This window comes from Ptychodera flava, chromosome 17, assembly GCF_041260155.1.
Source record: "Ptychodera flava strain L36383 chromosome 17, AS_Pfla_20210202, whole genome shotgun sequence".
NCBI classification, from domain to species: domain Eukaryota; kingdom Metazoa; phylum Hemichordata; class Enteropneusta; family Ptychoderidae; genus Ptychodera; species Ptychodera flava.
This window is the reverse complement of record NC_091944.1, coordinates 19,595,832-19,619,794: the sequence shown is the minus strand read 5'-3', so window position 1 is coordinate 19,619,794 and position 23,963 is coordinate 19,595,832. Positions and strand designations below refer to the sequence as shown.

The 23,963-nt window shown below is 36.9% G+C and overlaps 1 protein-coding gene and 1 long non-coding RNA gene across 2 annotated transcripts; both read left to right on the top strand.

The window, feature by feature from the left end:
* The first annotated feature begins 516 nt into the window (after nucleotides 1-516).
* On the top strand, nucleotides 517-3,684 carry LOC139115716 (uncharacterized). The gene is made up of 4 exons (XR_011548168.1): nucleotides 517-957; nucleotides 1,479-1,755; nucleotides 2,565-2,885; nucleotides 3,530-3,684. It is a non-coding gene; the product is annotated as an uncharacterized lncRNA (long non-coding RNA).
* A 16,940-nt stretch (nucleotides 3,685-20,624) lies between these two features.
* Nucleotides 20,625-23,550, top strand: LOC139115715 (uncharacterized). Its single transcript, XM_070678036.1, has 4 exons — nucleotides 20,625-20,731; nucleotides 22,288-22,525; nucleotides 22,753-23,004; nucleotides 23,264-23,550. Exons 2-4 carry the CDS (start codon nucleotides 22,324-22,326, stop codon nucleotides 23,326-23,328), a joined length of 519 nt encoding a protein of 172 aa, XP_070534137.1. The 5' UTR covers nucleotides 20,625-20,731; nucleotides 22,288-22,323; the 3' UTR covers nucleotides 23,329-23,550.
* The last annotated feature ends 413 nt before the right edge of the window (nucleotides 23,551-23,963 follow it).

Genomic DNA, 23,963 nt, shown 5'->3' with positions numbered 1-23,963 from the left:
AGATAGAGATACACGAGAATATTATAATTCGTCGAGACAAGCTTGTATTGTTATGTGTCAGTTCATAGTTATATGTAGTTATTGCTCCTAAGTTGATTGCTTGATAATTTGCGTCTTCGTATTTGTAGAAATTTGCAAAACATGCCTTTAAAGCCATGACAGATAGTATAAGTACGTTATGTTGACTGGTTTGACCGGTGCAACATGATATTAATTTTCTAAACACATTGACTTGATGGATTCTTTGGTATAAACCCTACATCTTCATTTGTCCTCAAGAAACCAGTAGCAGACTTTACAGTACGCGCGACACTCTTTTGAAAGAATTTACATGGATTTATGTGTTCTTTCAGTTTACGTCAAAATAGAAAAAACATAGGATAAGGAAATGAAGAATCTTCGAACAATATAAAAACGTGTACCCCGCCAGCAGGTTTATTTATTTTTTATGCATATATTTTAAATACAGGCTGGTTTAAATTGATGGAGCAACAATGATTAATCCCACTGAAATCAACAACAATTATATACAGGACAAGGAAATTGAATGTAATGGTTGTGACAACAGCATACACACACGGACAGTTAACACGTGCTTAACATAGCTTGGTTGATCCATTACAACATCATCATCATCATTATCTTCAATGCAAAGAAATACTGCAGACACGAATTCAAACCAGATCGCCAGAAAAGACGTTTGCAGCTACTTAGCGAAAAATGGAAAAGTAGAACAGACACTTATACCGAAGCAACATCATAATACATCTGTATCGGTATGTGGTGATGAGCAGCCTCTCGGTAACGAAGAAAACGAACGTCAATCAAGTCTGAAGAAGAGCCTATAAACAACGTCGATCATCGGACAGACCTGGAGAGAGGGATTTTGAAGAAGGCAAGGGATGTGAAAAAAAGTTGACCCGCAAGATTCTAAAGATCATCACATAACATGGCAAGGTGAGTTAATCGCATTGTAACTTTTCAAAACTTAACTGAACCCTAACAGGGTCTATGACTGCATTCATCTTCTACCGTTCTTGCATCATAGGCACGCCTTGAAGTCCGTCAGAAAGCGATAGATCCAGTTACAGCTAAAGCATGACGTACGACTTCGCGACCTCACTGTGAGGAATTGTGCAGTTATGAATATTTAGTTGGTGACTTATAATTACACCATGAACTCACTACCACGTAGGTACAAATTGGCCAAAAGTAAACCAAACGAAGATACCGTAGTACAAGTATGTAAAACTTGAACTGCAGATACTGAATTGGTTATCAAGTTTTGTCAGTTCAATGTCACATATTCTGAAAGGAGAAGACAAGATCAAATATCCTTCAACAGAACTCATGCGTTTTGTACATAGGAGCTAATTTGTTACATGCTATAATATCGATATAAAGAACTCGCCATTACTTGTCAGCCAGGGTAGTTGTTTGTTGTTTTTATTTCTTTTCTTTTCTTTTTTTTCTTTCAGAATTAACATTTCGTGGAAAAATCCAGCGAATATTATGGCGTTGGACTTGGAAGCCCTTATTGGTGCTTCTTTGCTTATATTTCTTCATCGTGGCGCTAGCATTGATGGGTAAAGCTTTCACTCTGGTTGGCGTCACGGCTGCCGGCGCGGCTTTGTCTAACAGCACTCTCTTACAGAACGCCGCAGTTGGAATGATGATTGGGATTATCGTTACAGTCTTGTTACAAAGCTCCAGTTGCCACTACATCTATCATCGTTTGCATAGTAGCAGCAAAAGGTGTGTATTTTGATAATAATTATGTATACGATCTATGATATATATATATATATATATATATATATATATATATATATATATATATATATATATATATATATATATCAAATATCAAATCTACGCTTTTAAACAAACACTCGAAATGGTTTCAAAATGTCCCCACAAAAACAAATATTATTTATCAAATTTAAATACCACCTACAAATAGACATGTACGTCCCAAACATAAACGAGAGTACGGGGCTAAGAATCCTTCACTTCATATGTGTAAAGATTGCAGGATGCATGAAACTTAAGTACAGATTTATAACTTTTATATAATATATATATAATATATATATAATATATATATATATATATATATATATATATATAATATATAGATATATATTATATATTATATGAACTGAATTCGGGGACGTAGGTTCAAGTCCTACATGGGTCATTTTTTCAAGCCCCCAAAATTTGCTGTGCAGAGACACGCAGATGTAGTTGCGTGTTTTTTCAATTGTATATATATTATATATATATATTTATATATATATATATATATATATATATATATATATATATATTATATATATATATATATATATATATATATATATTATATATATATGTCCGTCACTTAAGTTTCAATACTCTAACAAGCTTCATATTCATATTTTTGTCAGAAAACTGCTTCACAACGTGATTTTCATTGTATTCTTGAACATCAAAACTGTTTACGCTTTCTATCGGCAAAGTATGACCTACATTTATAATATCGGGTCGTGCATTATCTAAATATGTGTTTTCCTTATCGACAGTCATAAAAGTAAAGGATGCCATTCCAATGGTGATGGGTGCCAACATAGGTACATCAATAACAAATACAATAGTTGCTGGTGGACAACCTCACCGAAGAAAATATTTCCGTTTCGCTTTTGCTGGTGCGACCGTTCACGATTGTTTCAACTGGTTCGCTGTCATCGTATTGCTTCCATTAGAGCGCGCAACCGATTACCTGTTCCGTGTGACGTCAGCAATAGTGGCAAACTCAAGTCTTCCACGACTCCAGTCTACGAATATGATTAAAAAATTCCGATATCGTGACTGATCATATTATACAGTTGAAATTAAGATACACGGTAAATTTCCTTCTCATTGATATCTCAGTTTTAACTGTGTAGACCATGGAGAACACAAATCAAAGAGTTACATCACAATCTGAGAGCCAATAACGTGACTGTTCGTTTCACCAGGAAGGATTTTTTTTTTCATTTCTTTAAGAATATGTTATTAGATTACAACTGAAGTCTTACAAATGATGATAAGTCTAAAATTCTTTCCCGTTAGTATTGCAATTGATCACACATTTTGTAGCAAAAACCCACTTGGCATTCCCTTAACATGTCCTCAGCAAAAAGGTAGGTCGGTCAGGAACGGTTTTTGGTATTTGTTACGTTTGTTTGGGTGTGGCCCAACAAGACGCGGCAAAAGTTTAGGGTCGGGGGCTTTCATTAGGGTGGGTCTGGTTACCAGAAACACACATTCTGTCCTCTTAGCACCCCGTGTTGATTAAATTGTATTTATCAAAGTGTCAAATGAACCTATTTGGCTTTGATTTAATTTGTTGATTAGTAAATCATTGATTGAATTTTGCCGAAGGCATCTGTATAAAGTTACTATAAGTTGATTATAAAGTTCAAATTGTAAACTTAACTGAACAGTGTGGGGTATTGATGTAAGTATGACAGGCAACGTGACATGGTGATTATTTTATCATCGATAGGTCAATGAAGATACAGGAAAACTGAGTTACGCAAAGGAGAAAGTCTCATCGATCGATGGGCAACAGTAGAAGACGACTTCGACAACGACACCATAAATGATGACAATGGAAACTATCTACAATCACTCAGTGATGCTCAACAACACAATTCATCGTGCAAGAAGTAAGGTGTAGTAAATTTACTGTGACAGTGGTGTAATGTAAGAGTTGTCATTTCATAAGTTAGACCAGAATGAAAAAGGGAGATTAATTACAGCGACCTGATGAACTTACTAAAGATATGTCAGTAAGTCATAGTTGTTTGCTGTCAATATAATTATGGTAAAATACTAATCTATATCATCCATTTCTGTGTCAAGGTTTCTACTCATTGGCTATCAGAACACCTTGATATTTTTAGAAGATGAAGTTGGATACTCCACGAAAATGCCATATTCATGTTTTGAAACCAAGCTCTGGTTCATTATGTAATATTTGAACTATTCATTCCATTTCTCTTTCAGACAACTTTCTATTCGCTCGGTGTGATTTGTCCGATGGAACAAATAGGGCTGATATTATTGGTTTCCTCCACTGTACTGATGATAATATGCTTATTTGTGATGGTAAAACTGTTGGATTCCATGCTACGAGGAAGCGCCGCAAATGCCTGAAGACGTTTCTAAGGAAAGACTTGCCAGGGCGCCTTGCTCCATTAACTGGTTGCGTCGCTATTTTAATCGGCTGTTTGTTTACCATGTTACTACAAAGTAGTTCAGTTTTCACGTCCATTCTGATACCAATTGCAGGTTTGCGCGTCATCACCTAGAGAGACTATATCCGTTGACATTAGGAGCTAACATAGGAACGACTTTTACAAGTCTTCTCGCAGCGTTTGCCAGTTCAAAAAGCGCGGGCTTTGTAGAAGGTGTTCAAATATCATTGTGCCATCTTTTTTTCAATGTATCAGGAATTATACTCTTCTATACAATCCCATCCTCCGAAAATTACCTCTGAAAAGTGCAAGCTTGTTGGGAAAAATAGCAGCTCGATATCGTTGGTTTTCAGTCGTATATATCGCGGTAGTCTTCATAATGTTACCATTAATTGTTATAGGGCTTTCTTTAGCTGGGTTTCAGTATCTTATAGCATTTTTTATACTTTTGGGGTAATCATCATATCAATTGTTGTACTAAGTTTTCTCATGAGGAAACGTTTAACACATGAAATCGTTACGCTTTGGAAAGACGGATAACGTCAAACTGTAGTGACGTAATTTATGTTGTAATGGCGCTCCACTGTTACAGTCTAACGGAAGGTATTAGCACACGTTCTGCACTCATCATCTTCAGAATTGTCTTACTGCACGATGAGTACACGACTGAAGATGGCTCAGCAATTACTGTTAGCATTTATTTTATAAACCGAAAAGCAAAAATTTCTCTCTTCAAATAAGCTTTTGGCGTTTCATGTCAGACAAATTTCCTGCTTGTGTTAGAGATAAGGAACATCGTTTCACACAGAAGAGAACGCCGTCGAGCAAGTGTTTAAATGGTTCAGAATGATATCGAGAGAAGAATCAGAGAGTACATCAAAGGAAGAAGTGTGCATCGCTTTATCGTCAGTAGTTACGAGTGAATGTTTTATATGCAAGCCATTTTCAAGAACGAATCTGCATAAGAGCACAAAGTGAAAGAGTCGAAGCTTTCACCGGTATCAGCATAAGAACTCAGTCGCAACTGTATGAAAATAACCCGTTCATTAAACACCAATGAGGAATTTGACTCGCGGTGAAAGGCTTGGCGTTTTCAGCGGACAGCCCGCTGATCAAAAATGTCGGTCAAGTACGGCTGTGAAGTGAATGGAGTCGAGGAAGGGCGCCTACGAGTACATAAAACATTGACCGACTATGAGTCTGGAAAGATATCCGTCGATGTAAAGGCAATAAGTATACTTACTCAATATGCAGTGCTAGAATTGGCAAGTTTGACACCGGTGCCGTCCACTTGGAACAAGGATTGCAATTTTTTAAGTCTTGATGCGTAATGGGGCCAAGTATACAATTGCAAACTTAAATTGGGAAACCGTATGGTGAAGAGAAAACAAGTTACAAGCATCGTTTATTCCAAGCTATACTCTTCTACGAATGTTGCTGACCGCAAGATAGGTCTTTATCTCGCTTATAGTCACTTAGCGAGCATACTTTCACAAGAATTTGGAGACATTCTTGACAACCAATTTCATTTCAGAAATATAAAGCTGCTGTCACATCAGCGAAGAATGGTAAATCCCTCGGCTACAAATGTTTGTCCGCCGAATTTCATAGAAAATTTCTGGGATGTTCTTGGGGGAATTTTATTTATTGCAATTCAAGAGGGTTTACACTGTAAAGTTCTGAGACACGAATTTGCAGTCCTTGGGTTACTCTTCAAGAAAGTGGACCATAGTGATCTTGGCAATTAGCGACCAATTTATTTAATACTGAATTAAAATACTGGCATGTATACTCTACAAGGGTCTCAACCAATATTCGCTAGTGTTTTATTATAATAAGCACCAATGAAACTGCTTATGTTTTCTGGCTGAAAATCTTCCAGGTATCATTTTTATTTGACTTCTGCAAAGACTTTGATTCTGTTGAATGTGTTTTTTTAGGGGAGGTGAAAGTTTTAAAGGGGAAATGATTTTGGTAGCACTCTTTGCTCACCCTTGGGCAAATGCCATTGCAGTGATTGATTGTAAGGCATTATTTATATAATAATGGTTGACTGTCCGACTTTCGGCATTTAGATGTAATCGAACAAGGCCGTCCATTGTATACTTTGTTTTGTTTGTTTGTGGTGGAAATCCTGGCTGTTAAAATTAGAACAGAAGAAACACAAGTTATAAGTGTTTGAATCGGAAATCTCTTGTAAGGGAAATAATAATTAAACGGGCTGCAGACGATACAATAATCTCAAAAAATCCGTCCTTAAAACTTTCAGTATATTTCTGAACGAAAATGTAAATTTAGAAAATAAACTCGAAAATGTCTCTTAAACATTGGTCCTGTGAGATTTTTTATTTGATATGAAGCAGTTTGTAAAAAATATTTATAATGTAAAAAGTGTGATGGAGACGTTTCAATCGATCAGCTCATTTTTCAGAAACTGGAAAGTTTGATTTAAAGAGAGTTGTCCCTTTCAGGCTAGTGACATTTGTGTCAGACCCTCACTTGGCACTTTGCGATCACATCCTCTAATTACTTAACTAATTCATAGGGTCATTTGGTATTTTGCCAATTTTTACGAGTTTCACTTTGAGTTTCTGACTGACTTGCCTCCGCTTTTTTCAACTGACCCCTGTTCGACCTTAGCAGACATAAACATTCCTTCGTGCTCGGTTCTTTTTTTATTCAACAGCATAACATGGCCGTCTACAACAAACAAAATTCCCTGGCTGCGATAATGCAAATATAAATAGCCGAGGAGGTCTTCTCTTAAAGTGTTAAAAGTTAACTGCCGCATTTTATTGATAATTTGAAGTGGCTATGTCAAAAGTTCACGGTATAAATTTAGCGATAAAATGAATGGCCTGACCCATTCCTTCATGATACGCTCTACTTCTTTGCCCCGTAACAGGGCCGTATACAACTATAAACAAAAAACCTATTATAACGATAAATGGCCACGGAGGTCTTCAGTTAAAGGGTTTCAAGTGAACAATCGCATTTTTGATAACTTGAAGTGACTATGTCGTAAGTTCACACCGTAAATTTAGCAACTGAATAACGTAATATGTGTGTTACGCTCTACTTCTTTGGTGGTGTCCACATGACAAACACATGCAACAGCGTAAATTTATCACATGTAATGGTACTGAAGTGTTTACAAACACGCATGATTTGTTTCACTACGCAGGTACATGTAGCACACATTCACCAGAAACAGGTGAGATTTCGACCTTTCTGGGTTTTTATTTTCGTTTATATTTCGTTATTTTATTGACATTATGTCATATTTCTTATGCCTCGCCAGGGCTACTTTAGAAAATTTTGCAAATTCGAATTTGACAGATTTTTATAACAATTAGAATTGACAACTTGAGGTTACTTTTACACACTCTAGGACGGGCTGATCTGTAAGTAGCAGAGTCCTTAAAAGGCTCGCCGCCACCATACTGAAACGCGGCACCAACAACGTACCGATGATAATGTGTAGTTCTGTAAAAATATCGAGGGCAATTGCATGAGAGACTTACTTCTATTAAGCATCCGAACAGATATTGCTTTGTGGTGAAAATTACAAAATTAATATAAGCTGGCATTGTTTATGAATATTTGGTTCCCTAATCGATCAAGTGTAACACTGTAGAAAGGAGATAATATTCCTTTGTCAAATATGAGGCCGAACAAAAAAAATTTAGATGTTCCGATAACCCGACCTACCCTATTTTTTACCTGCTGACCCTAAACTTTTTAGAGCTACGTAAACATGGAAGTAAAAAAAAGAAAATACCCGTAAAATCACGCGTTCGTTATTGGCATTTGATTTTTGCTTGAACGATGTCTTTTTATGATTTTTTCCCTTTTATATACATGATACATTTTTCTGGAAATGTTGTGGCCAGTATTTGACCGCCCTGAACCCTGAAAAATGCATATTTAAAAATAAAAATAATTTGGAAAAAAAAAATTCCTGCCGACCTACTTACCCTTTTTTCAAAACCATGTTATCAATTTATTTTTTTTTTTGCCTGAGATAAAAGGAACAAGGCAAACACATCTTAGTCTTTGCCAGATACGGTCTACCATTCACATTGCTTTCATAATCTATGAATCATTATTGTCAATTCCTTCCACGCAGACCATGTCCTTGAATCATATTCAGGAAGGGTAAGATTGAAGTCACCATGACAACGACAACAGCGATCACCGTCGTAGTACTATTACAAGTTGCCTTCGCAAACTCATTCAGAGACTGCAGCCATTGCAAAGTTGACCAGTTCTGTGACACTATTACGAGAGGCTGTCAACCGTGTTGGGTATGTGACAAAATACCAAACCGAGACTGCCGCACTTGTGCAAACTCACTGATAAAATCAGGTATGTTTTCCGTGGGGTTAAATATCTACTATGACCTCAATGAGCTCTGCTTACCGCCAGAATTCACGTATATTCTTTATAAGCAAAAAGAGCCCAATAATAGAGCAAAACACGCAATAGACCTCCAGATTTACTTGAAAGCAGAAAGTCCTTCTATAAGTCTTATGGGGAAACAACAGAGGCGCCAAGCGATGTTTTCTTGCAGGTGTTCAGTATAGATTAACGAACCAGAACTCACCGATTGAGCATTTAGAACAATTACATGTACTAGCGATCATACCCATCCGTTGTATTACACAGTTGTATACAACAAACACAATATAGTACAGTCACAGACCATGAATAAAGTACTAGTTAAGTACACATAACGCTGTCAAAGTCGTGAAAGAAAGATATATGGACCTCCGATAAAACAATCAAGAAGTGATGTCAAGCGTTTCGAAAGTATAAGCGCACCCTGCCCCAAATGTAGTACCCACAATCTATTTATCAATCTGTGAGTAGTCGAAATAAGAGGTACATGGTCACAGTCTACGGATTAATGTCACTGATACTATCAGTGACCATCTGTCTGAGAAACACATCATACTTGTCAACGAGCCCATGACACCTGCTGAAAAAACGGTTGAATGTAGAGACATGCCTTTGTCTCGTCTAACCTTGATTTATAAGGGAGGTGGCCATGTCTCTCTGCAAAATCACAATATGAACTATATGCTGTCGCATGACGAATAAGGTGAAATGTAGGCTGTGAGGAGAATTTTTTGTGTATACGTAAGTGAGAGAAATTGTTATAGTAAATTAAAGTTGATTCATCTCCCTTGTCAAGTATAAAGGTGACCATTGGAGTCAAGTTGTGTTAAATATCCTCATACGAAGTAGAAGAAGATTCATTAGTTTCTTTAATCTCTAATCCAGGACGATAAATCATAGGGAGATGGTCACTGCAAGTAGAATTATTCAGCTCCATGACATCGTCTAATAACTGAATGTAAAGTTGAAATCTTTAGCTGAAGAGACCTTGTTTGTTTGATTAAGTTATGGATGAATTCTGCCTCGTATGAATACGGAAATGGGTCAGCAAGCAAAGGGGCACAATTAGTACACATAGGAATTCCTATGAGCTGTTGGAAAATGTGTCCTCCAAATTCAATAAAACATTTTGTCGACGAAGAATTCAAGCGTATTAACAACGTCCTTCTCTGCAACGAATACCTCATCATTGGTATCATCCTTAACAAAATATGCAGAACTATAGCCTAATGCTATGCACTATGTACTATATATGGCGCGAACCGAATTTGCAGCAAAATGCCCGATTGGTGATGTTTTTCATAGGTCGTTTCAATTTTAATTATCAGTTGTATTGTAGTATATAATTAGATAATGTCAAAATGTCTTAATCAATGTAATGTTAAAAACTGGATCTTGATTTCAACTATCTAAGAGTTCTTTTGAGTTTTTAATATCCTTATTTGATTAATATTACTACGAGAGAAGACAACATCATATCAATTTTGAAGTCCTTGTTTGATGCGTCATGCGGTTCTCATGAACAAACAAAGTTTTATTTCATGTAAGAAGAAATTTATTCTTTTGTGTTGAGAAAGCTGACAGTGATAAACACAAACGGGGTTAACTTTTGTCTCCATATTATTTATATGCGGATGTTTACAATGGTTAACTCCTTATATACAGCATGTGATTATTGTGTGGCTGGACAATTTTGTGATAGCATCACCGGAGCCTGTCAACCTTGCCATCTATGTGACGAAATATCAGATGATAACTGTTGGATTTGCAACAAAACAGCTTCGACTAAAGGTATGTCCTACAAAAACATGTGGTGATAACCTACTGTCAAATCAGCTGGTCTCGCAATTAATATACAATAAAGAGAATAGATATACATATCGCGTATCACAAACTACGTCCAAATAACCCTTGGAGAATACAAATGAACTATAAAAACTACTTGTAAAATACAAGAAATCTACGCCATTTGCAAAATACTGTCCTGTCATTTCCTACGCATGAAATGGCCCTTTTCATGAATTGAATCTGTCGTGTAGCATTACCTAATCAACGTAAACTGAACGATCTAGTCTAAACTTAGAGGCACAAATCCATTTCAGGTGACCCATACAAATCAACCTTGATGCCGTCTGATGCTAGCAGCTTCACGGTCAATGTTACTAAAACGCTGGATGATTACAAAAGGACGTTTGTTGTTCTCACTGTCATGGCAACACTCATCATGCCTGTTTTGTCAATTGCGCTGCTCATGTATGGTTGTGTGGATCACTTGACGAGATACCCAAGATGCAAACAGTCCATGCTAAACCTGAAGGGAACATTACCTTGTTATAAAAAGAATACGGACAACGGGACCATCGCGACAGAAACAGGTAGGACGGGATAATTAATTATTTCGAAAGACAAATATAGTTAATTTGGTATTCAATTGTTGCAAGTATTATGTTGCTGTCATAAAGTTATCTTGTTCCTTGAACCATATGACGACTTCAAAAACAGCCATTTTTAAACATGTCGCGAACGTTTTAAAGTGGTGAAAGTACCAAATTGAAGTATATATCTAAATAGTAATAGATGGTGATTTCTTGTCGTTTCATCGATGTAACTGATTCATTGATTGGTTCCTACTTTTCTCGGCAGAACCGATGGAAACTTCAACACAGGAACCCCAAAGTACTTACCCAGAAAAGCAAAAGATTGATGTATCACAAGCGTAGTGACTTATTACCAAAGTGACAAAAACTCGTGAAATACAAAATAATGTAAATAAAGGAATGGTTTAGATTGTATCACCTGCAAGCAGGGAGATGTCATTTCGCATCTCATTTTGCAAGTCTACCACGATTCCTTGAATCTTAGAAGACATGCAAATGACGTCAATACCTGAAGAACAGAGAAAGACCAAGGTGTCTGGATACTTCTTTACGAATGCGACCATACAGCGTCCGTAAACAAGAATAAATGAAACAAGACATTTTATTTTTCTAAAATGATTGAGTATTCGTCGGTTTAACTATTACGTTAAGCGAGTCGTTTGAAGGCCAATTAACACGTTTTGTCCACACACTTCACAAGTTCGAATATTTTTTTCACACATTAATGTCTTTTCGAATCTAAGATGTTTAAATTACATACTGTCTCTATTATGACACTTTGAATATTTTTGAACTAAAGACAAGTTCATCGCAACCTCTGTTATTGTTTGATCGATACGGATACAAAGAAATTCAGAAAAATTGAGTAAAAACGCTCGAAGTATCCTTTCATTATATTGTTTTTCACAGGCCTCAAATTGTAAAATAAACATGTTAATGGTTGTTAGGTTATATTACCGTGACAACGCCTCTAACCCTTTTCATAATCGTTGCATAAGCGGTCACTTCTCGTTTCATGTCCCCTTCAAAAAAACTAGTGGCATCATATGCATTCTTTAACAATGTCCACTCAAAGCTGCGGAATATATTAATTTCCTGGTATTTTAATAAATCAGAGTTTTAATATTTTTTAACTCCAGTTATGGACATGTTTGCAAATGTCAACATGACTTTCTCAACAACTATGCATTCTTCCTTGAACCTTTGTAGATATTTTCCCTGTGTATTTTCTAATTATTTTATGTATTGAACAGGAACGCAGTTTTAGCTGGAAATGTGATCCGGCAAAAACTCACTGTGAAAATAAATAAATAGAGCTATATTTTCAAAAATGAAAAATGTATATACACATGATTCATATAATGCCGTGAACAGAACCTTTGTAGCAAGTGTGTTCTCTTTCACAAAGGATGATTTTTTTTCAAATGAATATGTTCAACTTTTCTTATCAAACACAAGGTAAGACAAACATTAATGTATTTGACTTGTTTGTCTAGACTGGCAAACTGGAAGTCATTTTACCGGTAATTAATCCAATACTCCTATCAGATCTAGGGTGCTTGATCAGTATTTCCGGAAAGTGAAGACGCCTAGTAGTCAAAATAACTGCAGAAATCGAAATCGAAAGATGAATGTTTCTTAGTGTCGCTAATTTTGATCTTCATTATTATTGCGTAACAATTACACTTTTTAAAAGTAGAAAAAGTCGTGACAATTAAATAGTCGTTTAAGACGACGACCCTTGGTTCATGAATAAGAAAGAATGATTTTTCAGATGTACCTTTTTGCGCATCGACATGATAAAGCTCGCCATGAGTGCAAGCAAAATTGTGTTTTCGACTATAGACTTCAGGGATTCTTTCATGAAAAAGTGTACTGGCCAAAACATTGCTCCAGTGAAAAGTTTGGTGCACACTTCGTCTTCGTAAATTCTACATCTGCCTTCCGTCTGCTTTGCGTGTACTACCATTGAGACAACCATGTGTAGTCCACGTGTCCAAAGATGGAATGATTATTGTATATAATGACGATGCGGTTGATAAGAGCAAACGGGTATAGGTCTTAATTTCAGATATAAATATTAATATTTTACTAAACCAAGTACTTTTGATGAAATCATCTCTATAGAAAGGACCAGCCAGTACTTATCCGTTAGCTCCGAACAGTTAATTTTCAGAACTACAGCAACGCTACGACTGTTCGCGTCACAAAAGGCCAAATCATTGTATTTCAAGAGATAGGTGAGTTGTTTACTACAGTTTTGTTTTCTCATTTTGCGACTTAAAGTTTATCTGACAAGCTCGCCCAATTTCGGTATGAATTGCCGAATTTTCCTAGGGAAAAAAATCGATTTTTTCAAAGAGGTAATATTTTAATTGTAGTGGTAGGTGCATTTTGTAGAACAATGTTTCAAGTTCAAGGTCGGTACCTAAACACTTACATATCGTTTATGATGATTATCATTATTGAATACAAATTTTTAATCGCAAATAAAAGCTTCATATTTGATTTTGCTGTAAAATTAACATTTAGCCCAGGCACAGGTGGAACAATGTTTCATTAAGAAATGGTACCTAGGTGTAAATAGCGTGACCATTGACTATTTTGACCACGTGATCCGTACTACGTAGGCGTGACCATGTGATCCGTACTTTGTTTGAGAACATTAAGGCAATCAACGATATAAAAATATACCCTTGCTTTGTCACTAAAAGGAACGTAGTTTCTCCAACAATGTAAAACGTGCCCATGACAGCATATGTCAAACATCGCTAAGAAAGTAGAATTATCTTGAAATTGGTGCGGACTATAAAGAAAATAGGAATGCCGCAAAGTACACGTTGAAAACCCAGAAAGGAAAACCAAAATTAACGAGACAAATCTTTGTAGTTTATCTACAAGACCGTGATCATAGGTGCGCATGAAAAATAGTTTTAGGTATTTTAGGCAACATCTTTCACAGTAACTGCCTCTATGAAAACATGTTTTGATATGCAAAGCTTTCCCCCCGAACAACACAAGGAAGCCTCACTAGTTCAATGAATATATTACTTACAACTACTTTCAAATCATGCTCTTGTTTTACAGATCACTTATCGACAGAGTATTAACAGGATTATCAAAATGGCAAATTATGAAAACGTGATAGGTGCGATGGTTCTGCTATTACTGGAAATGCGGTTGGTGAACACTCTGTGTGATATAACAAATTGTGCCGTCAATCAATTTTGTGACCAAATCGCCGGCTGGTGCCACGACTGTGCACTGTGTAAAGAAGTTGCCGACGGCAACTGCGAGATCTTTTGTCCTGAGGTTACTAGTAAGTCAACAATAGGTTATTAAATACTGCAAGATTCATACACACGGTAATATTTTTTTTTAAAGTGATACTTTGGATCAGGAGCAAATGCAGTGAGCCAAAAAATTTATGGAACATTGCCCACCATATGTTTATCTCAAAACAACCATATTCCTTGTAAAGTATCATTTTATCATGTATATCATAGACCCTCGAGAAAAACGGGTTGTTCTCGAGGGTCTATGTGTTTATACTCTCGTATATACATGATAAATGTTGTATGTTACAAACGTGGAAAACTTGATTTTACGTTCAAAAAAGCATGTGCAGTGGACTTCCTGCCAGAATTTAATGTAGAAGAATATAGTGATTTTGACATAAGATAAACCTTTTCTGTATCTTTTTCGTCAGAGGGAACAACACTCATGATATCTTCTGAACCAAGTTTTGCCAAGATTACGACAGACTTGAACGACGGTCCCACCAGGACATCACGATTAAATTACGGAACACTATTGGCCATAGTTGTCGTAATCACTGCTGCAACTTTGATGCTTGTTATTATCATATGTCTTATATATAATAAGAAATCTAAAATCCGTGCTAGAAGTTTGAAGTTTTTGATGGCGTGTGTTGGACGGCGAACACTCGACGCTGCCAATGGATACAATAATGAAGACTCGGGTAGGGTAGCATTACAGGTTTGCGCGGATATTCATTTAGGGTTATGTTATGACGGAATGATCCAGTACGCATTTCGCCAACTCACTAATGGGCAAAGTGTAGTTTTGTAGGGTATATTTGCAATTATTGTTTCAGCGCGTTTTCCCGTTTACATCAAATAACACAGGGGAGTTCTCATCGCTACATAGGAATATCCCTCGCTAAACTTATCTCTTGGATTAACGTGGAAAAGGTTACACGAAATCTTTTTTGCACATTAAACGTGTTTGGAAACAAATTACTTCAGTCTTCTTTCCTTTATTTTTCAGACCCAGAAACACAGTTCCCTTTGCAAGACACGCACAACCCAGATTTAGGTCAACAGCGAAACGACGTCTTGGGATCATCAAAGAATACCACTGAAGATGTTTGATAACTGTAATAGAACATTTTAGACCCTAACAATAGATTTGTTTCTAGTCGTCGCTGTGTAAACCCGCTCAAATCTCTTTTCCTTCCTTGGTCTGTTCAAGTATAATCATTGCCACAAATAGTTACCACACAATCTACCACACAATTGCCTATTCACATTTTATTGGTATGGAGCTGCTGACCCCTCATTGTAGAATTTTTAAAAGAGATAAAAAGTACTTTGCAGCCAATTCTTGAATAACTAACGTTAAGTATATTCGAAAGTGGTCTGGGAAAATATATCGAGAAATAAATCGCCGGATCACATCTCTTGAGCCAAAAGTGAAGGACCAGAAACAAATCACTTTTTTGGTCAGCCTTACGTGTTGACTGCATGGCATTACTAGGATTCAGGATTTACACAAAGCGCTATGGACTTTAGACGTTATATGGACACTGCCAAGAGCCCAAGCTGTCTTGTGAACGATGATCTTATTCCATCACGGTAAACTTCGACAGAAAGGGGCAAAGGCATGTTTTATACACATTGTTGGTCAAATGTATCACTAAAAACTGAATAACAGTATCTACAAGCAAATGAAAACAGTGAACCACTTAAAGATTGTATTTACATTCAGACGTAAGTAACTTTTTTCAATATCTTCTTTCATTTACAAAACAGGTAATAATGTACATACTGTGTGTACATTTGCTTTAGAATTTTGACGAATCATGGAGAGTTGTCATAACTTGCGAATTGCTCTGATAGTTTTTGATACTTTACACCAACATAAAACGCGGCTATATATTTACCGTTGTCATATGTTTTCAGTGTTATTTTCTGGTGGAGAACTAATGATGTATAATGTAATAGCCATTCAATAATTCGCTATCTGATACAGATAAGGGCCTGAATCAAAATATTACAATGACATATGTAAGATGATGACGATGTCGATGATGATCATGATGATCATGATCATGATCATGATGATCATGATGATGGTGGTGGTGGTGATGGTGGTGGTGGTGGTCGCATGATGATGGTGGTGCTGATGGTGGTGGTCGTGGTCGTGGTGAAAACTGTATGGTTCCAATGATTCGATTCGGGGTACAGGGTTTAAGGGAAAAAGAAGTTGTTAACGACATGGAGTTCTGCAGTTAAGTACTGTACACCTATTCGTTGTGTGTTTGTGGTATACTATGTCTGTAATCATGACGAACACGTGGACTGCAAGTGTCAGTACTTAAAACAGGTTTTTAGAAGTGTTGACAACACACTGTAGCAAGGGTGCCAAGATAAGACGTTGTCAAGCCTATATCTAACATTTGACAGTTTTATCGTTTATCGGTTTCGAAAGAGCTAATATTATATAGGGCTCAGCCCTTGGTGTCGCGCCAGGGGTTAAGATTGGCAATGTTATTTGTATTGATTCATGATAAACTGTAATTGTTACTTCATAAACGTTTATATGACAACTATGCCCAGTTTCCCTCTGATGAAAGCAGTTCACGTACGTACACGACGTCAAACCCTGCAGCAGGGCAGGTATAGATTTTCTGTAGCGTGTAAAAATTTTGGACAAAAATTGGCAATTTTTACAATGATAACAGCCTATTGCGTTAAACAAGAGACGTATTATGCAATCATTATCATTGCAATGGTAACCGCACTGCCCACCTTCCACTTGCAAGCTGAAAAATATAGCGTCCGTCTAAAAACTGGCAATTTTTGAATCTAATTATTGACACAGGGGGCGCTCTTCTATAATTCCATCCCAGCATTCTTTGCGTATGCCACCGTTCATATGCACGACAGTTTTCTCCCTTTATCTATATTAACGATATTTTGTATCAGCGACAAGGTGCATAATAATATTTGCTGGCTAATAAGAGAGGTATATTTTATAAAAGGCATGTTATATAATAGTAATTTGTTTCGTATTTGTTTATTTACGAGTACTCAAAAAAAAACATGGCGGCGCCCATGAAAGAAGGGTAAACTCCGGTTACTAGCATAGTAATTATGAATAAGCGCATGCGTAGTCAGTAAGCCGCTGGCGCGACTATTAAGAGCGCAAACAATGCCATTGTTGGAGGTGGACTCACTGTCAATGTCAGAACATTTCGAAGGTTTTGTCGATAGCTATTGCACAAAAAATTCATATACCACACACGAACAATATTTCTGGTAATTGTTTCGGAGAAACACTAGGTCTCCCGTCACGTAAGTGACACATATGGTCACATCAAGCACAGCTGTATGTCAATGGGTAATTAGATCCTGCTGAACGATCACTAGTTAGTGGCCTAAATGTGTCTGGTGTGACATGGGGATATGTTGTCCACGTGAAAATGCTGTGAATGAGTAATGAAGGAAGTGTTGGCAAGATAGGACACCTTCAAAATGCAAAAAAAAAATACTTCTAGTAACCGTTAGTCGAACTTCACGAATCAGATAAGGATGGAGCTGTGAACATCCAAGAACTGCTATCTGACATTGCATAATTACATTTGGTAAGTTTATTTGCGATGATGAGAATCAAACTCTTTCAGAGTGCATTGCGTCAAGACAAAATGTAGTATATGGCTGACGATCGTTTTAAGTATCGCCACCCTTATCTTCTAATTATTACTGCAGCTTACTACACGCCCAACTACAACAGCCGCCACCACTACGTGCGAGGAAAGAGATAATCTGACTGAAGAGATTCATTGAAATGCGACAATATAAAAGGACATTCATTTAAATTTCGGTGGGCGGAATTAAACGACAATGCGATGTTAGATGTTTCTAGTGTTGAACTGGCAAGCTAGTTACAAACACGCTGTTGCAATTGCAGCAATGAAATATAAAAGTAATGATTTTCCAGTTTGGTAATCGTGGTCGTGCTGGTAACTTTTTAGTCACCGGGTTTTGTTGTGTGGAATCTTAGTCGTCACTTTCAGTGAAGTACTACCAGGTCAACAAATAAATATTGCGAGATAGTCAGTTATCAGTTAACATGCCTCGCCATCTGAGCAGTGTAACTACTTCAAACGTAGTTGGTAACCGACACCTAGAAATCGAGGGTCCTGAAAAGAACCAAGAAAAGTTTTGCCTCGATACCATGTGTTTGTTGTATCCTTACCCAACTATTTCAAAGCTGTCGACTTTGACCAATTTATTCATTCTTTCGTTAGATCGGTCAATTTGTTGCCTAGCAAGCTGGCTAGTAGTAGGTTTGTCTGTCATTACCATAGGTCAATCAGCTATTCAGTCAATGAGTATGAATCAATCAACAAATTTACAATTTGATGAAATGGCAATGGCAATGTCATGTAAATGAATGTGTGTTTTCTAATGTTGAGATGTTAACTGTTTGTTAACATGCTCGCAAGATGAACCATAACACAACAGCAGGACGTCCATAATGGTATGTATAATTTATGACGGAGGTGAAAATAAACAAAGGGATCGTTTTGCGGAGCTGGTCATATAATGGAAGAATACAATGGTATAACGTGGACATTCTACAGAAGAGTTTTAGTTCCGAGATTCCGCACTTGATCACTTCTCTGTCACCGACATTAAATGTTTACAGAGCAGCTTTTATGAAAATTTACCTGTATCGCCATATCAAAGTATTGTGATTCGCTTGTGGCAAATCATAATACAATTAACGTTGATGAGGATGATAAAGGTCACCTGGTGATGACCCGTAAAAACTAGACCATGAACAAGACTATAAAGCATTAGCAATATCTAAGCTTGTTTATTTTTGTCTCTATAAACTTATTTCCCTATCTTCTTTCAAGCAGATCAGTGATAAAAATTAGACGACTCACGTACATATTTTCTGTACTGGGGTTTTATACATTGTTGAGTTTTCTTGAAGTCTGTACACGCTCTTTTTTCAGAGTGGACCTTTGAGCAACCGAAAAAGATGTACAGAGATTTTTCCTGCATTTATTTCATGTTTTGAAGAGGAAGCAATTTTTAGCTGGAACTATAATCCAGTAAAATCTCACTGTGGAAATTACTAAATAAAGGTATGTTATTAAAATGAAAAATGTATACATGTGATTTTATCTAATGCTGTCACAAGATTACTTTGAAGTAATTTTGTCTTCTTTCACAAAGGACGAGTTTTCAAATGAATATGTGCAACTACTTTTATCGTACCCAAGGTAAGACTTTTTGTTTCGCCTGGCAAACCAGAAGTCACAATAAATTAATCTAAATGACAATATGCAACAATCTTATCAGGTCTAGGGTGTTTCATTTACTTACGTTTTTCCAAAAAAAAACAGGAGACGCGTAGCAGTGAAAATATCTGCACAAAATCGGAAGATGAATGTTGCTTATAGTCATTGATTTCATTCTTCATTAAGGTAATATGCACTTTGAAAATGAAAAACTTACACTTTGCTTAAACTTTCCTCAAGGAAGGAATCTTTCAACTATCCTCTTTTGAAATTACGAATAAAAATTAGTGGTTACCGTGCAACTTTTGGTAATAGAGAAACAAATTACCCAAGATCTGAAATTCAAAATGACCGCCAACCTCGTATTCACTCTAGGGAGAAAACTAAACATCTAGATTTTCGAATTACGACGACGGTGAAAAGTTTTCTTACTTCAAGGACTTTAAAACGAACCCCCACAAGTAGTAGATCAGAAAAGAATTTAAAACTTTGAGAGTCCGAATATCTGTCCCCGAGGTGAATTCTACGTTAAAATGCCCTAACAATTACACATTTTAAAAGCAACCAAAAATCGTGGGGTAAGAAGAATAAAATATTCAGTCTAAGACGACCCTTGGTTCGCGAGAAAGAAATCATGATTGGTCCGATGTACCTTTTTATTCATAGACATAACAATGCTCTCCATGAGTGCAAGCAAATTGTATTTTCGACTACAGTCTTCAAGGATATTTTCATTAAAAAGTGGACTGGCCAAAACATTGGTCCGGTGAAAGGTTTCGTGCACACTTAGTCTTCCTTCACTGCGTCGAATAGAACTTCATTCTACATTAGCCTTCCGTGTGCCTTGCGTGTACTATCATTGAGCCAACCATGCGAAATCCACGTGTACAGAGATGAAATGGTTATTGTATGTAACAAAGGAGAAAACAGTTGCAATTTTTTGATTTCTGCTTGGTTACGAGTATTGATCATTTATTAGACCAAGTATTTCAGGCAAAATGCCAAAATTTATAACTATAAAAGGTAGATGATATCATCTCTATAGAAAGGATCAGACTTTAAACACTTTTTACTCGTTAGGACCGAACACTAAACACCCAGACCTACAGCAGACCTACGACTGTCCGTATCACCAAAGGCTAAGAACTTGTGTTTCAAAATATCTTTGGGTGAGTTATGAACTACATTTCTTGTTTTCTCAATTGGCGGCTTAAAGTTTAGCTCACAAAGTCGCCGAACTTTTGGGTTGTTTGATATGTTTTGTTTTGTTTTTGGTTTTTTTGTGCAAGAAAGGTTTTATTTGTTAAAAAAGATAATATCTATATTGCCATGGTAGATGCATTTTACAGAACAATTTGTCAAGTTCAAGGTCGGTACTTAAAAACTAACATATCACTGATGATTAATATTATTCAAACAAAGATTCGGTTAGGCTACATATCTTTCAGTTAGTTTAAATGACTCAACAAGGTCAAGTAGTGTGTCGACTTTGCCATTTTACTGCGACTGAGGAGAAAAAAAGAAAAATCTTAGATCAAGATGTCATATCTGTGAACTATCCATTCGCCTTGTGTGGTTCGTCCTTGATGAAGATGACCCGCGTGATGGGGTTCTTGTTTTGATAATAACTATTATTATACATCTACCATCGAGAACAAGAGAATCCTTCTCATTCCCTGAAACAGTTTTACAGGCTCATATTGTGCAATCGCCATAAATGTCTATTCTTATCTTAGCATTCAGTCACTAGTTATCACTGTGGTTAACGTTCACATCAAAAATTACTACTACAGATCTATTTCGGCGAAGATAAAGGTTCTATGTTACCACGAGTGAGCGTGTGATATCAGATTATGTAAGGTGGGGGTGTCAAGGTTAGAAATAATGGGCTTGGGTGAAATTTGCATGAATAACAGCTAGTGCTCATCATGTTTATTTCATGTGGATATCACGAGCATGCGACGCACGTCGCGGTGCTTCATATTTGAATTAGCTCAAGACTTAACCTTTAGCCCAGGCACAAGAGGAACAATGTTTTATTCAGAAATGGTACTTAGCTGAAAATAGCGTGACCATCAATTATTTTGACCACGTGATCCGTACTACGTTGGAGTGACCATGTGACCGTACTACGTTTGAGAACATTAAGGCAATCAATAATATAAAAAATACCCTTGCTTTGTCACTAAAAGGAACGTGGTCCCTCCAACAGTGTAAAAATGTGCCCATGACAGCACTAACATCAATACGAAAGGTAGAATTATCCAGAAAATTGGTAGGGACTATAAAGAAAATAGAAATGCCGCAAAGTACATCTTGAGAAGATAACGGAGCCTAGACTGAATCGATAAATTTTGACTTGGAATTCTTTTTCATGATCGCTCTCTTATTAACTCACACAGGAAAACCAAAATTAGCGAGACAAACCTTTGTGGTTTCTCTTAAAGACCGTGATCATAGACGCGCATGAAAAAACATTCTAGGTGCCTACCACTACTATCAACGCAATTAATATCCTTTTCGCAAGACCGATTTCATGGTACGTTGTACTGCTGAAAGCGCATCGTCATTCCTCACCAATCTAGGCAACATCTTTTACAGTAATTGTCTCTGGGAAGACATGTTTTGATATGCAAAGCTTTCCCCGAACAACACAAGGAAGCCTTACTAGTTCAATGAATATATTACTTCCAGCTACTTTCAAATCATTCTCATGTTTTTACAGATTATTTATCGACAGGGTACAAACAGGATTGTCAAAATGGCAAATTATAAAAACGTGATTGGTGCGATGGTTCTGCTTGTAGTGTTACGGGAAATGCCGATGGTCAACACTCTATGTGATATAACAAACTGTGCGGTTGGTCAGTTTTGTGACCAAATCGCCGGCTGGTGCCACGACTGTGCACTGTGTAAAGAAGTAGCCGACGGCAACTGCGAGATCTTTTGCCCTAAGTTTACTAGTAAGTCAACAACAGATAAGGAAAAACTGCTAAATTCATAGAGACAGTAATATTTCACAAAAAATGATACTTTTGATCAGGAGTGAGTATAGAGAAGTTATATAAGATAAAAACCTATGGAACAGTGCTCTTGTATATACACGATAAATGTAATGTAAAAGTATTGAATGTAAAAGTATACAGTGAGTTTGACATAACATAAACCTGTTCTGCATCTTTTTCGACAGAAGAAACAACACTCTTGATATCTTCTGAACCACGTTTTGCCAAAATTACGACAGACTTGGACGACGGTCCCACCGGAACTTCACGATTACTATTGGCCATACTTGTTGTTATCACTGCTGCAACTTCGATGCTTGTTATTATCATATGTCTTAAGAAATCTAAAATCCGTGCCAGAAGTTTTAAGTTTTTGGTGGCGTGTGTTGAACGGCGAAAACTCGACACTGCTAATGGATATAATAATGAAGGCTCAGGTAGGATAATATTACAGGTTTGGGTCATGTAATGATGAAATGATCCGGTGGGCATTTCGCCCACTCACCATGGGCAAAGTGTAAATTTCCCGTTTACATCAAACGATGCAGTCGAGCTCTTATCGCTATAACAGCACATCCCTCTTGAAAATTACCTTTTTGGAATAACATAATGGAAGGTTATTACACTAAAATCTTTTTTTTTTAATTAAATGTGATCGGAAACAAACCACTTCAGTCTTCTTTCCTTTATTTTCAGACACAGAAGCACAGCTTGCTTTTCAAGACACGGCAGGGCTCGAAATTAACTTTTTTCCCTGGTAGTCCACTTGGGCTACCATTTTCTGAAGTTTGTAGCCCAGTGACAAAGGCTGGTAGCTCATGCATATTTTAGTTTAGGTTTTTTCCATTAACAAGAGAAGAAAAGCTATTTTCCAAGAGTCTGCCCATGAAGTGAATTTGTAAGTCATTTGATGTGAATACTTGCACATCTTTATTACCCAAAGGAAACTGGTATAATTGACGACAGTGACACTAAAAAGTTTGGTGACCTATCATTGCATTGACAACCATTTCATTCTCAGAGTTGCATGCAATTTCGAAAGTCGTCATGGCAATGACCACCACCTTCTCAGCAGGGCTAAAACAAACCATGGGCTTTCTGTTAGTAGGGAGGAGTTTGTGATTGATACATTTTGATCAAAATGCAATGAGAATACGTTTTCATTGGCCATCATTTTCTGTGCCTGTCATCCAATTACATCAGTTGAGATATTGCGACTTTGTTGGAAGCTCCATCGCAGGGTCGTCTTTGTAATTTGCAAACCGAAGTCATAGTCTGGCCTTACTGTGTCCAGCTGGGTTTGACTGCATTTAGCTAGTCCAAAAGTGAAAGACCAGACATGGCACGCCAAGTACTGACTGAATTTCATGTCCCAGGCTTTGGTAGTCCATGTGGG

What these genes read in the sequence shown, in the direction of transcription:
- LOC139115715 (XM_070678036.1), top strand. Translation starts at nt 22,324, where the DNA reads ATGGCAAATTATAAAAACGTGATTGGTGCGATGGTTCTGCTTGTAGTG. An exon ending in CTTTTGCCCTAAGTTTACTA is followed by an intron (nt 22,526 to 22,752) that starts GTAAGTCAACAA and finishes CTTTTTCGACAG; the next exon opens with AAGAAACAACACTCTTGATA. An exon ending in ATATAATAATGAAGGCTCAG is followed by an intron (nt 23,005 to 23,263) that starts GTAGGATAATAT and finishes CTTTATTTTCAG; the next exon opens with ACACAGAAGCACAGCTTGCT.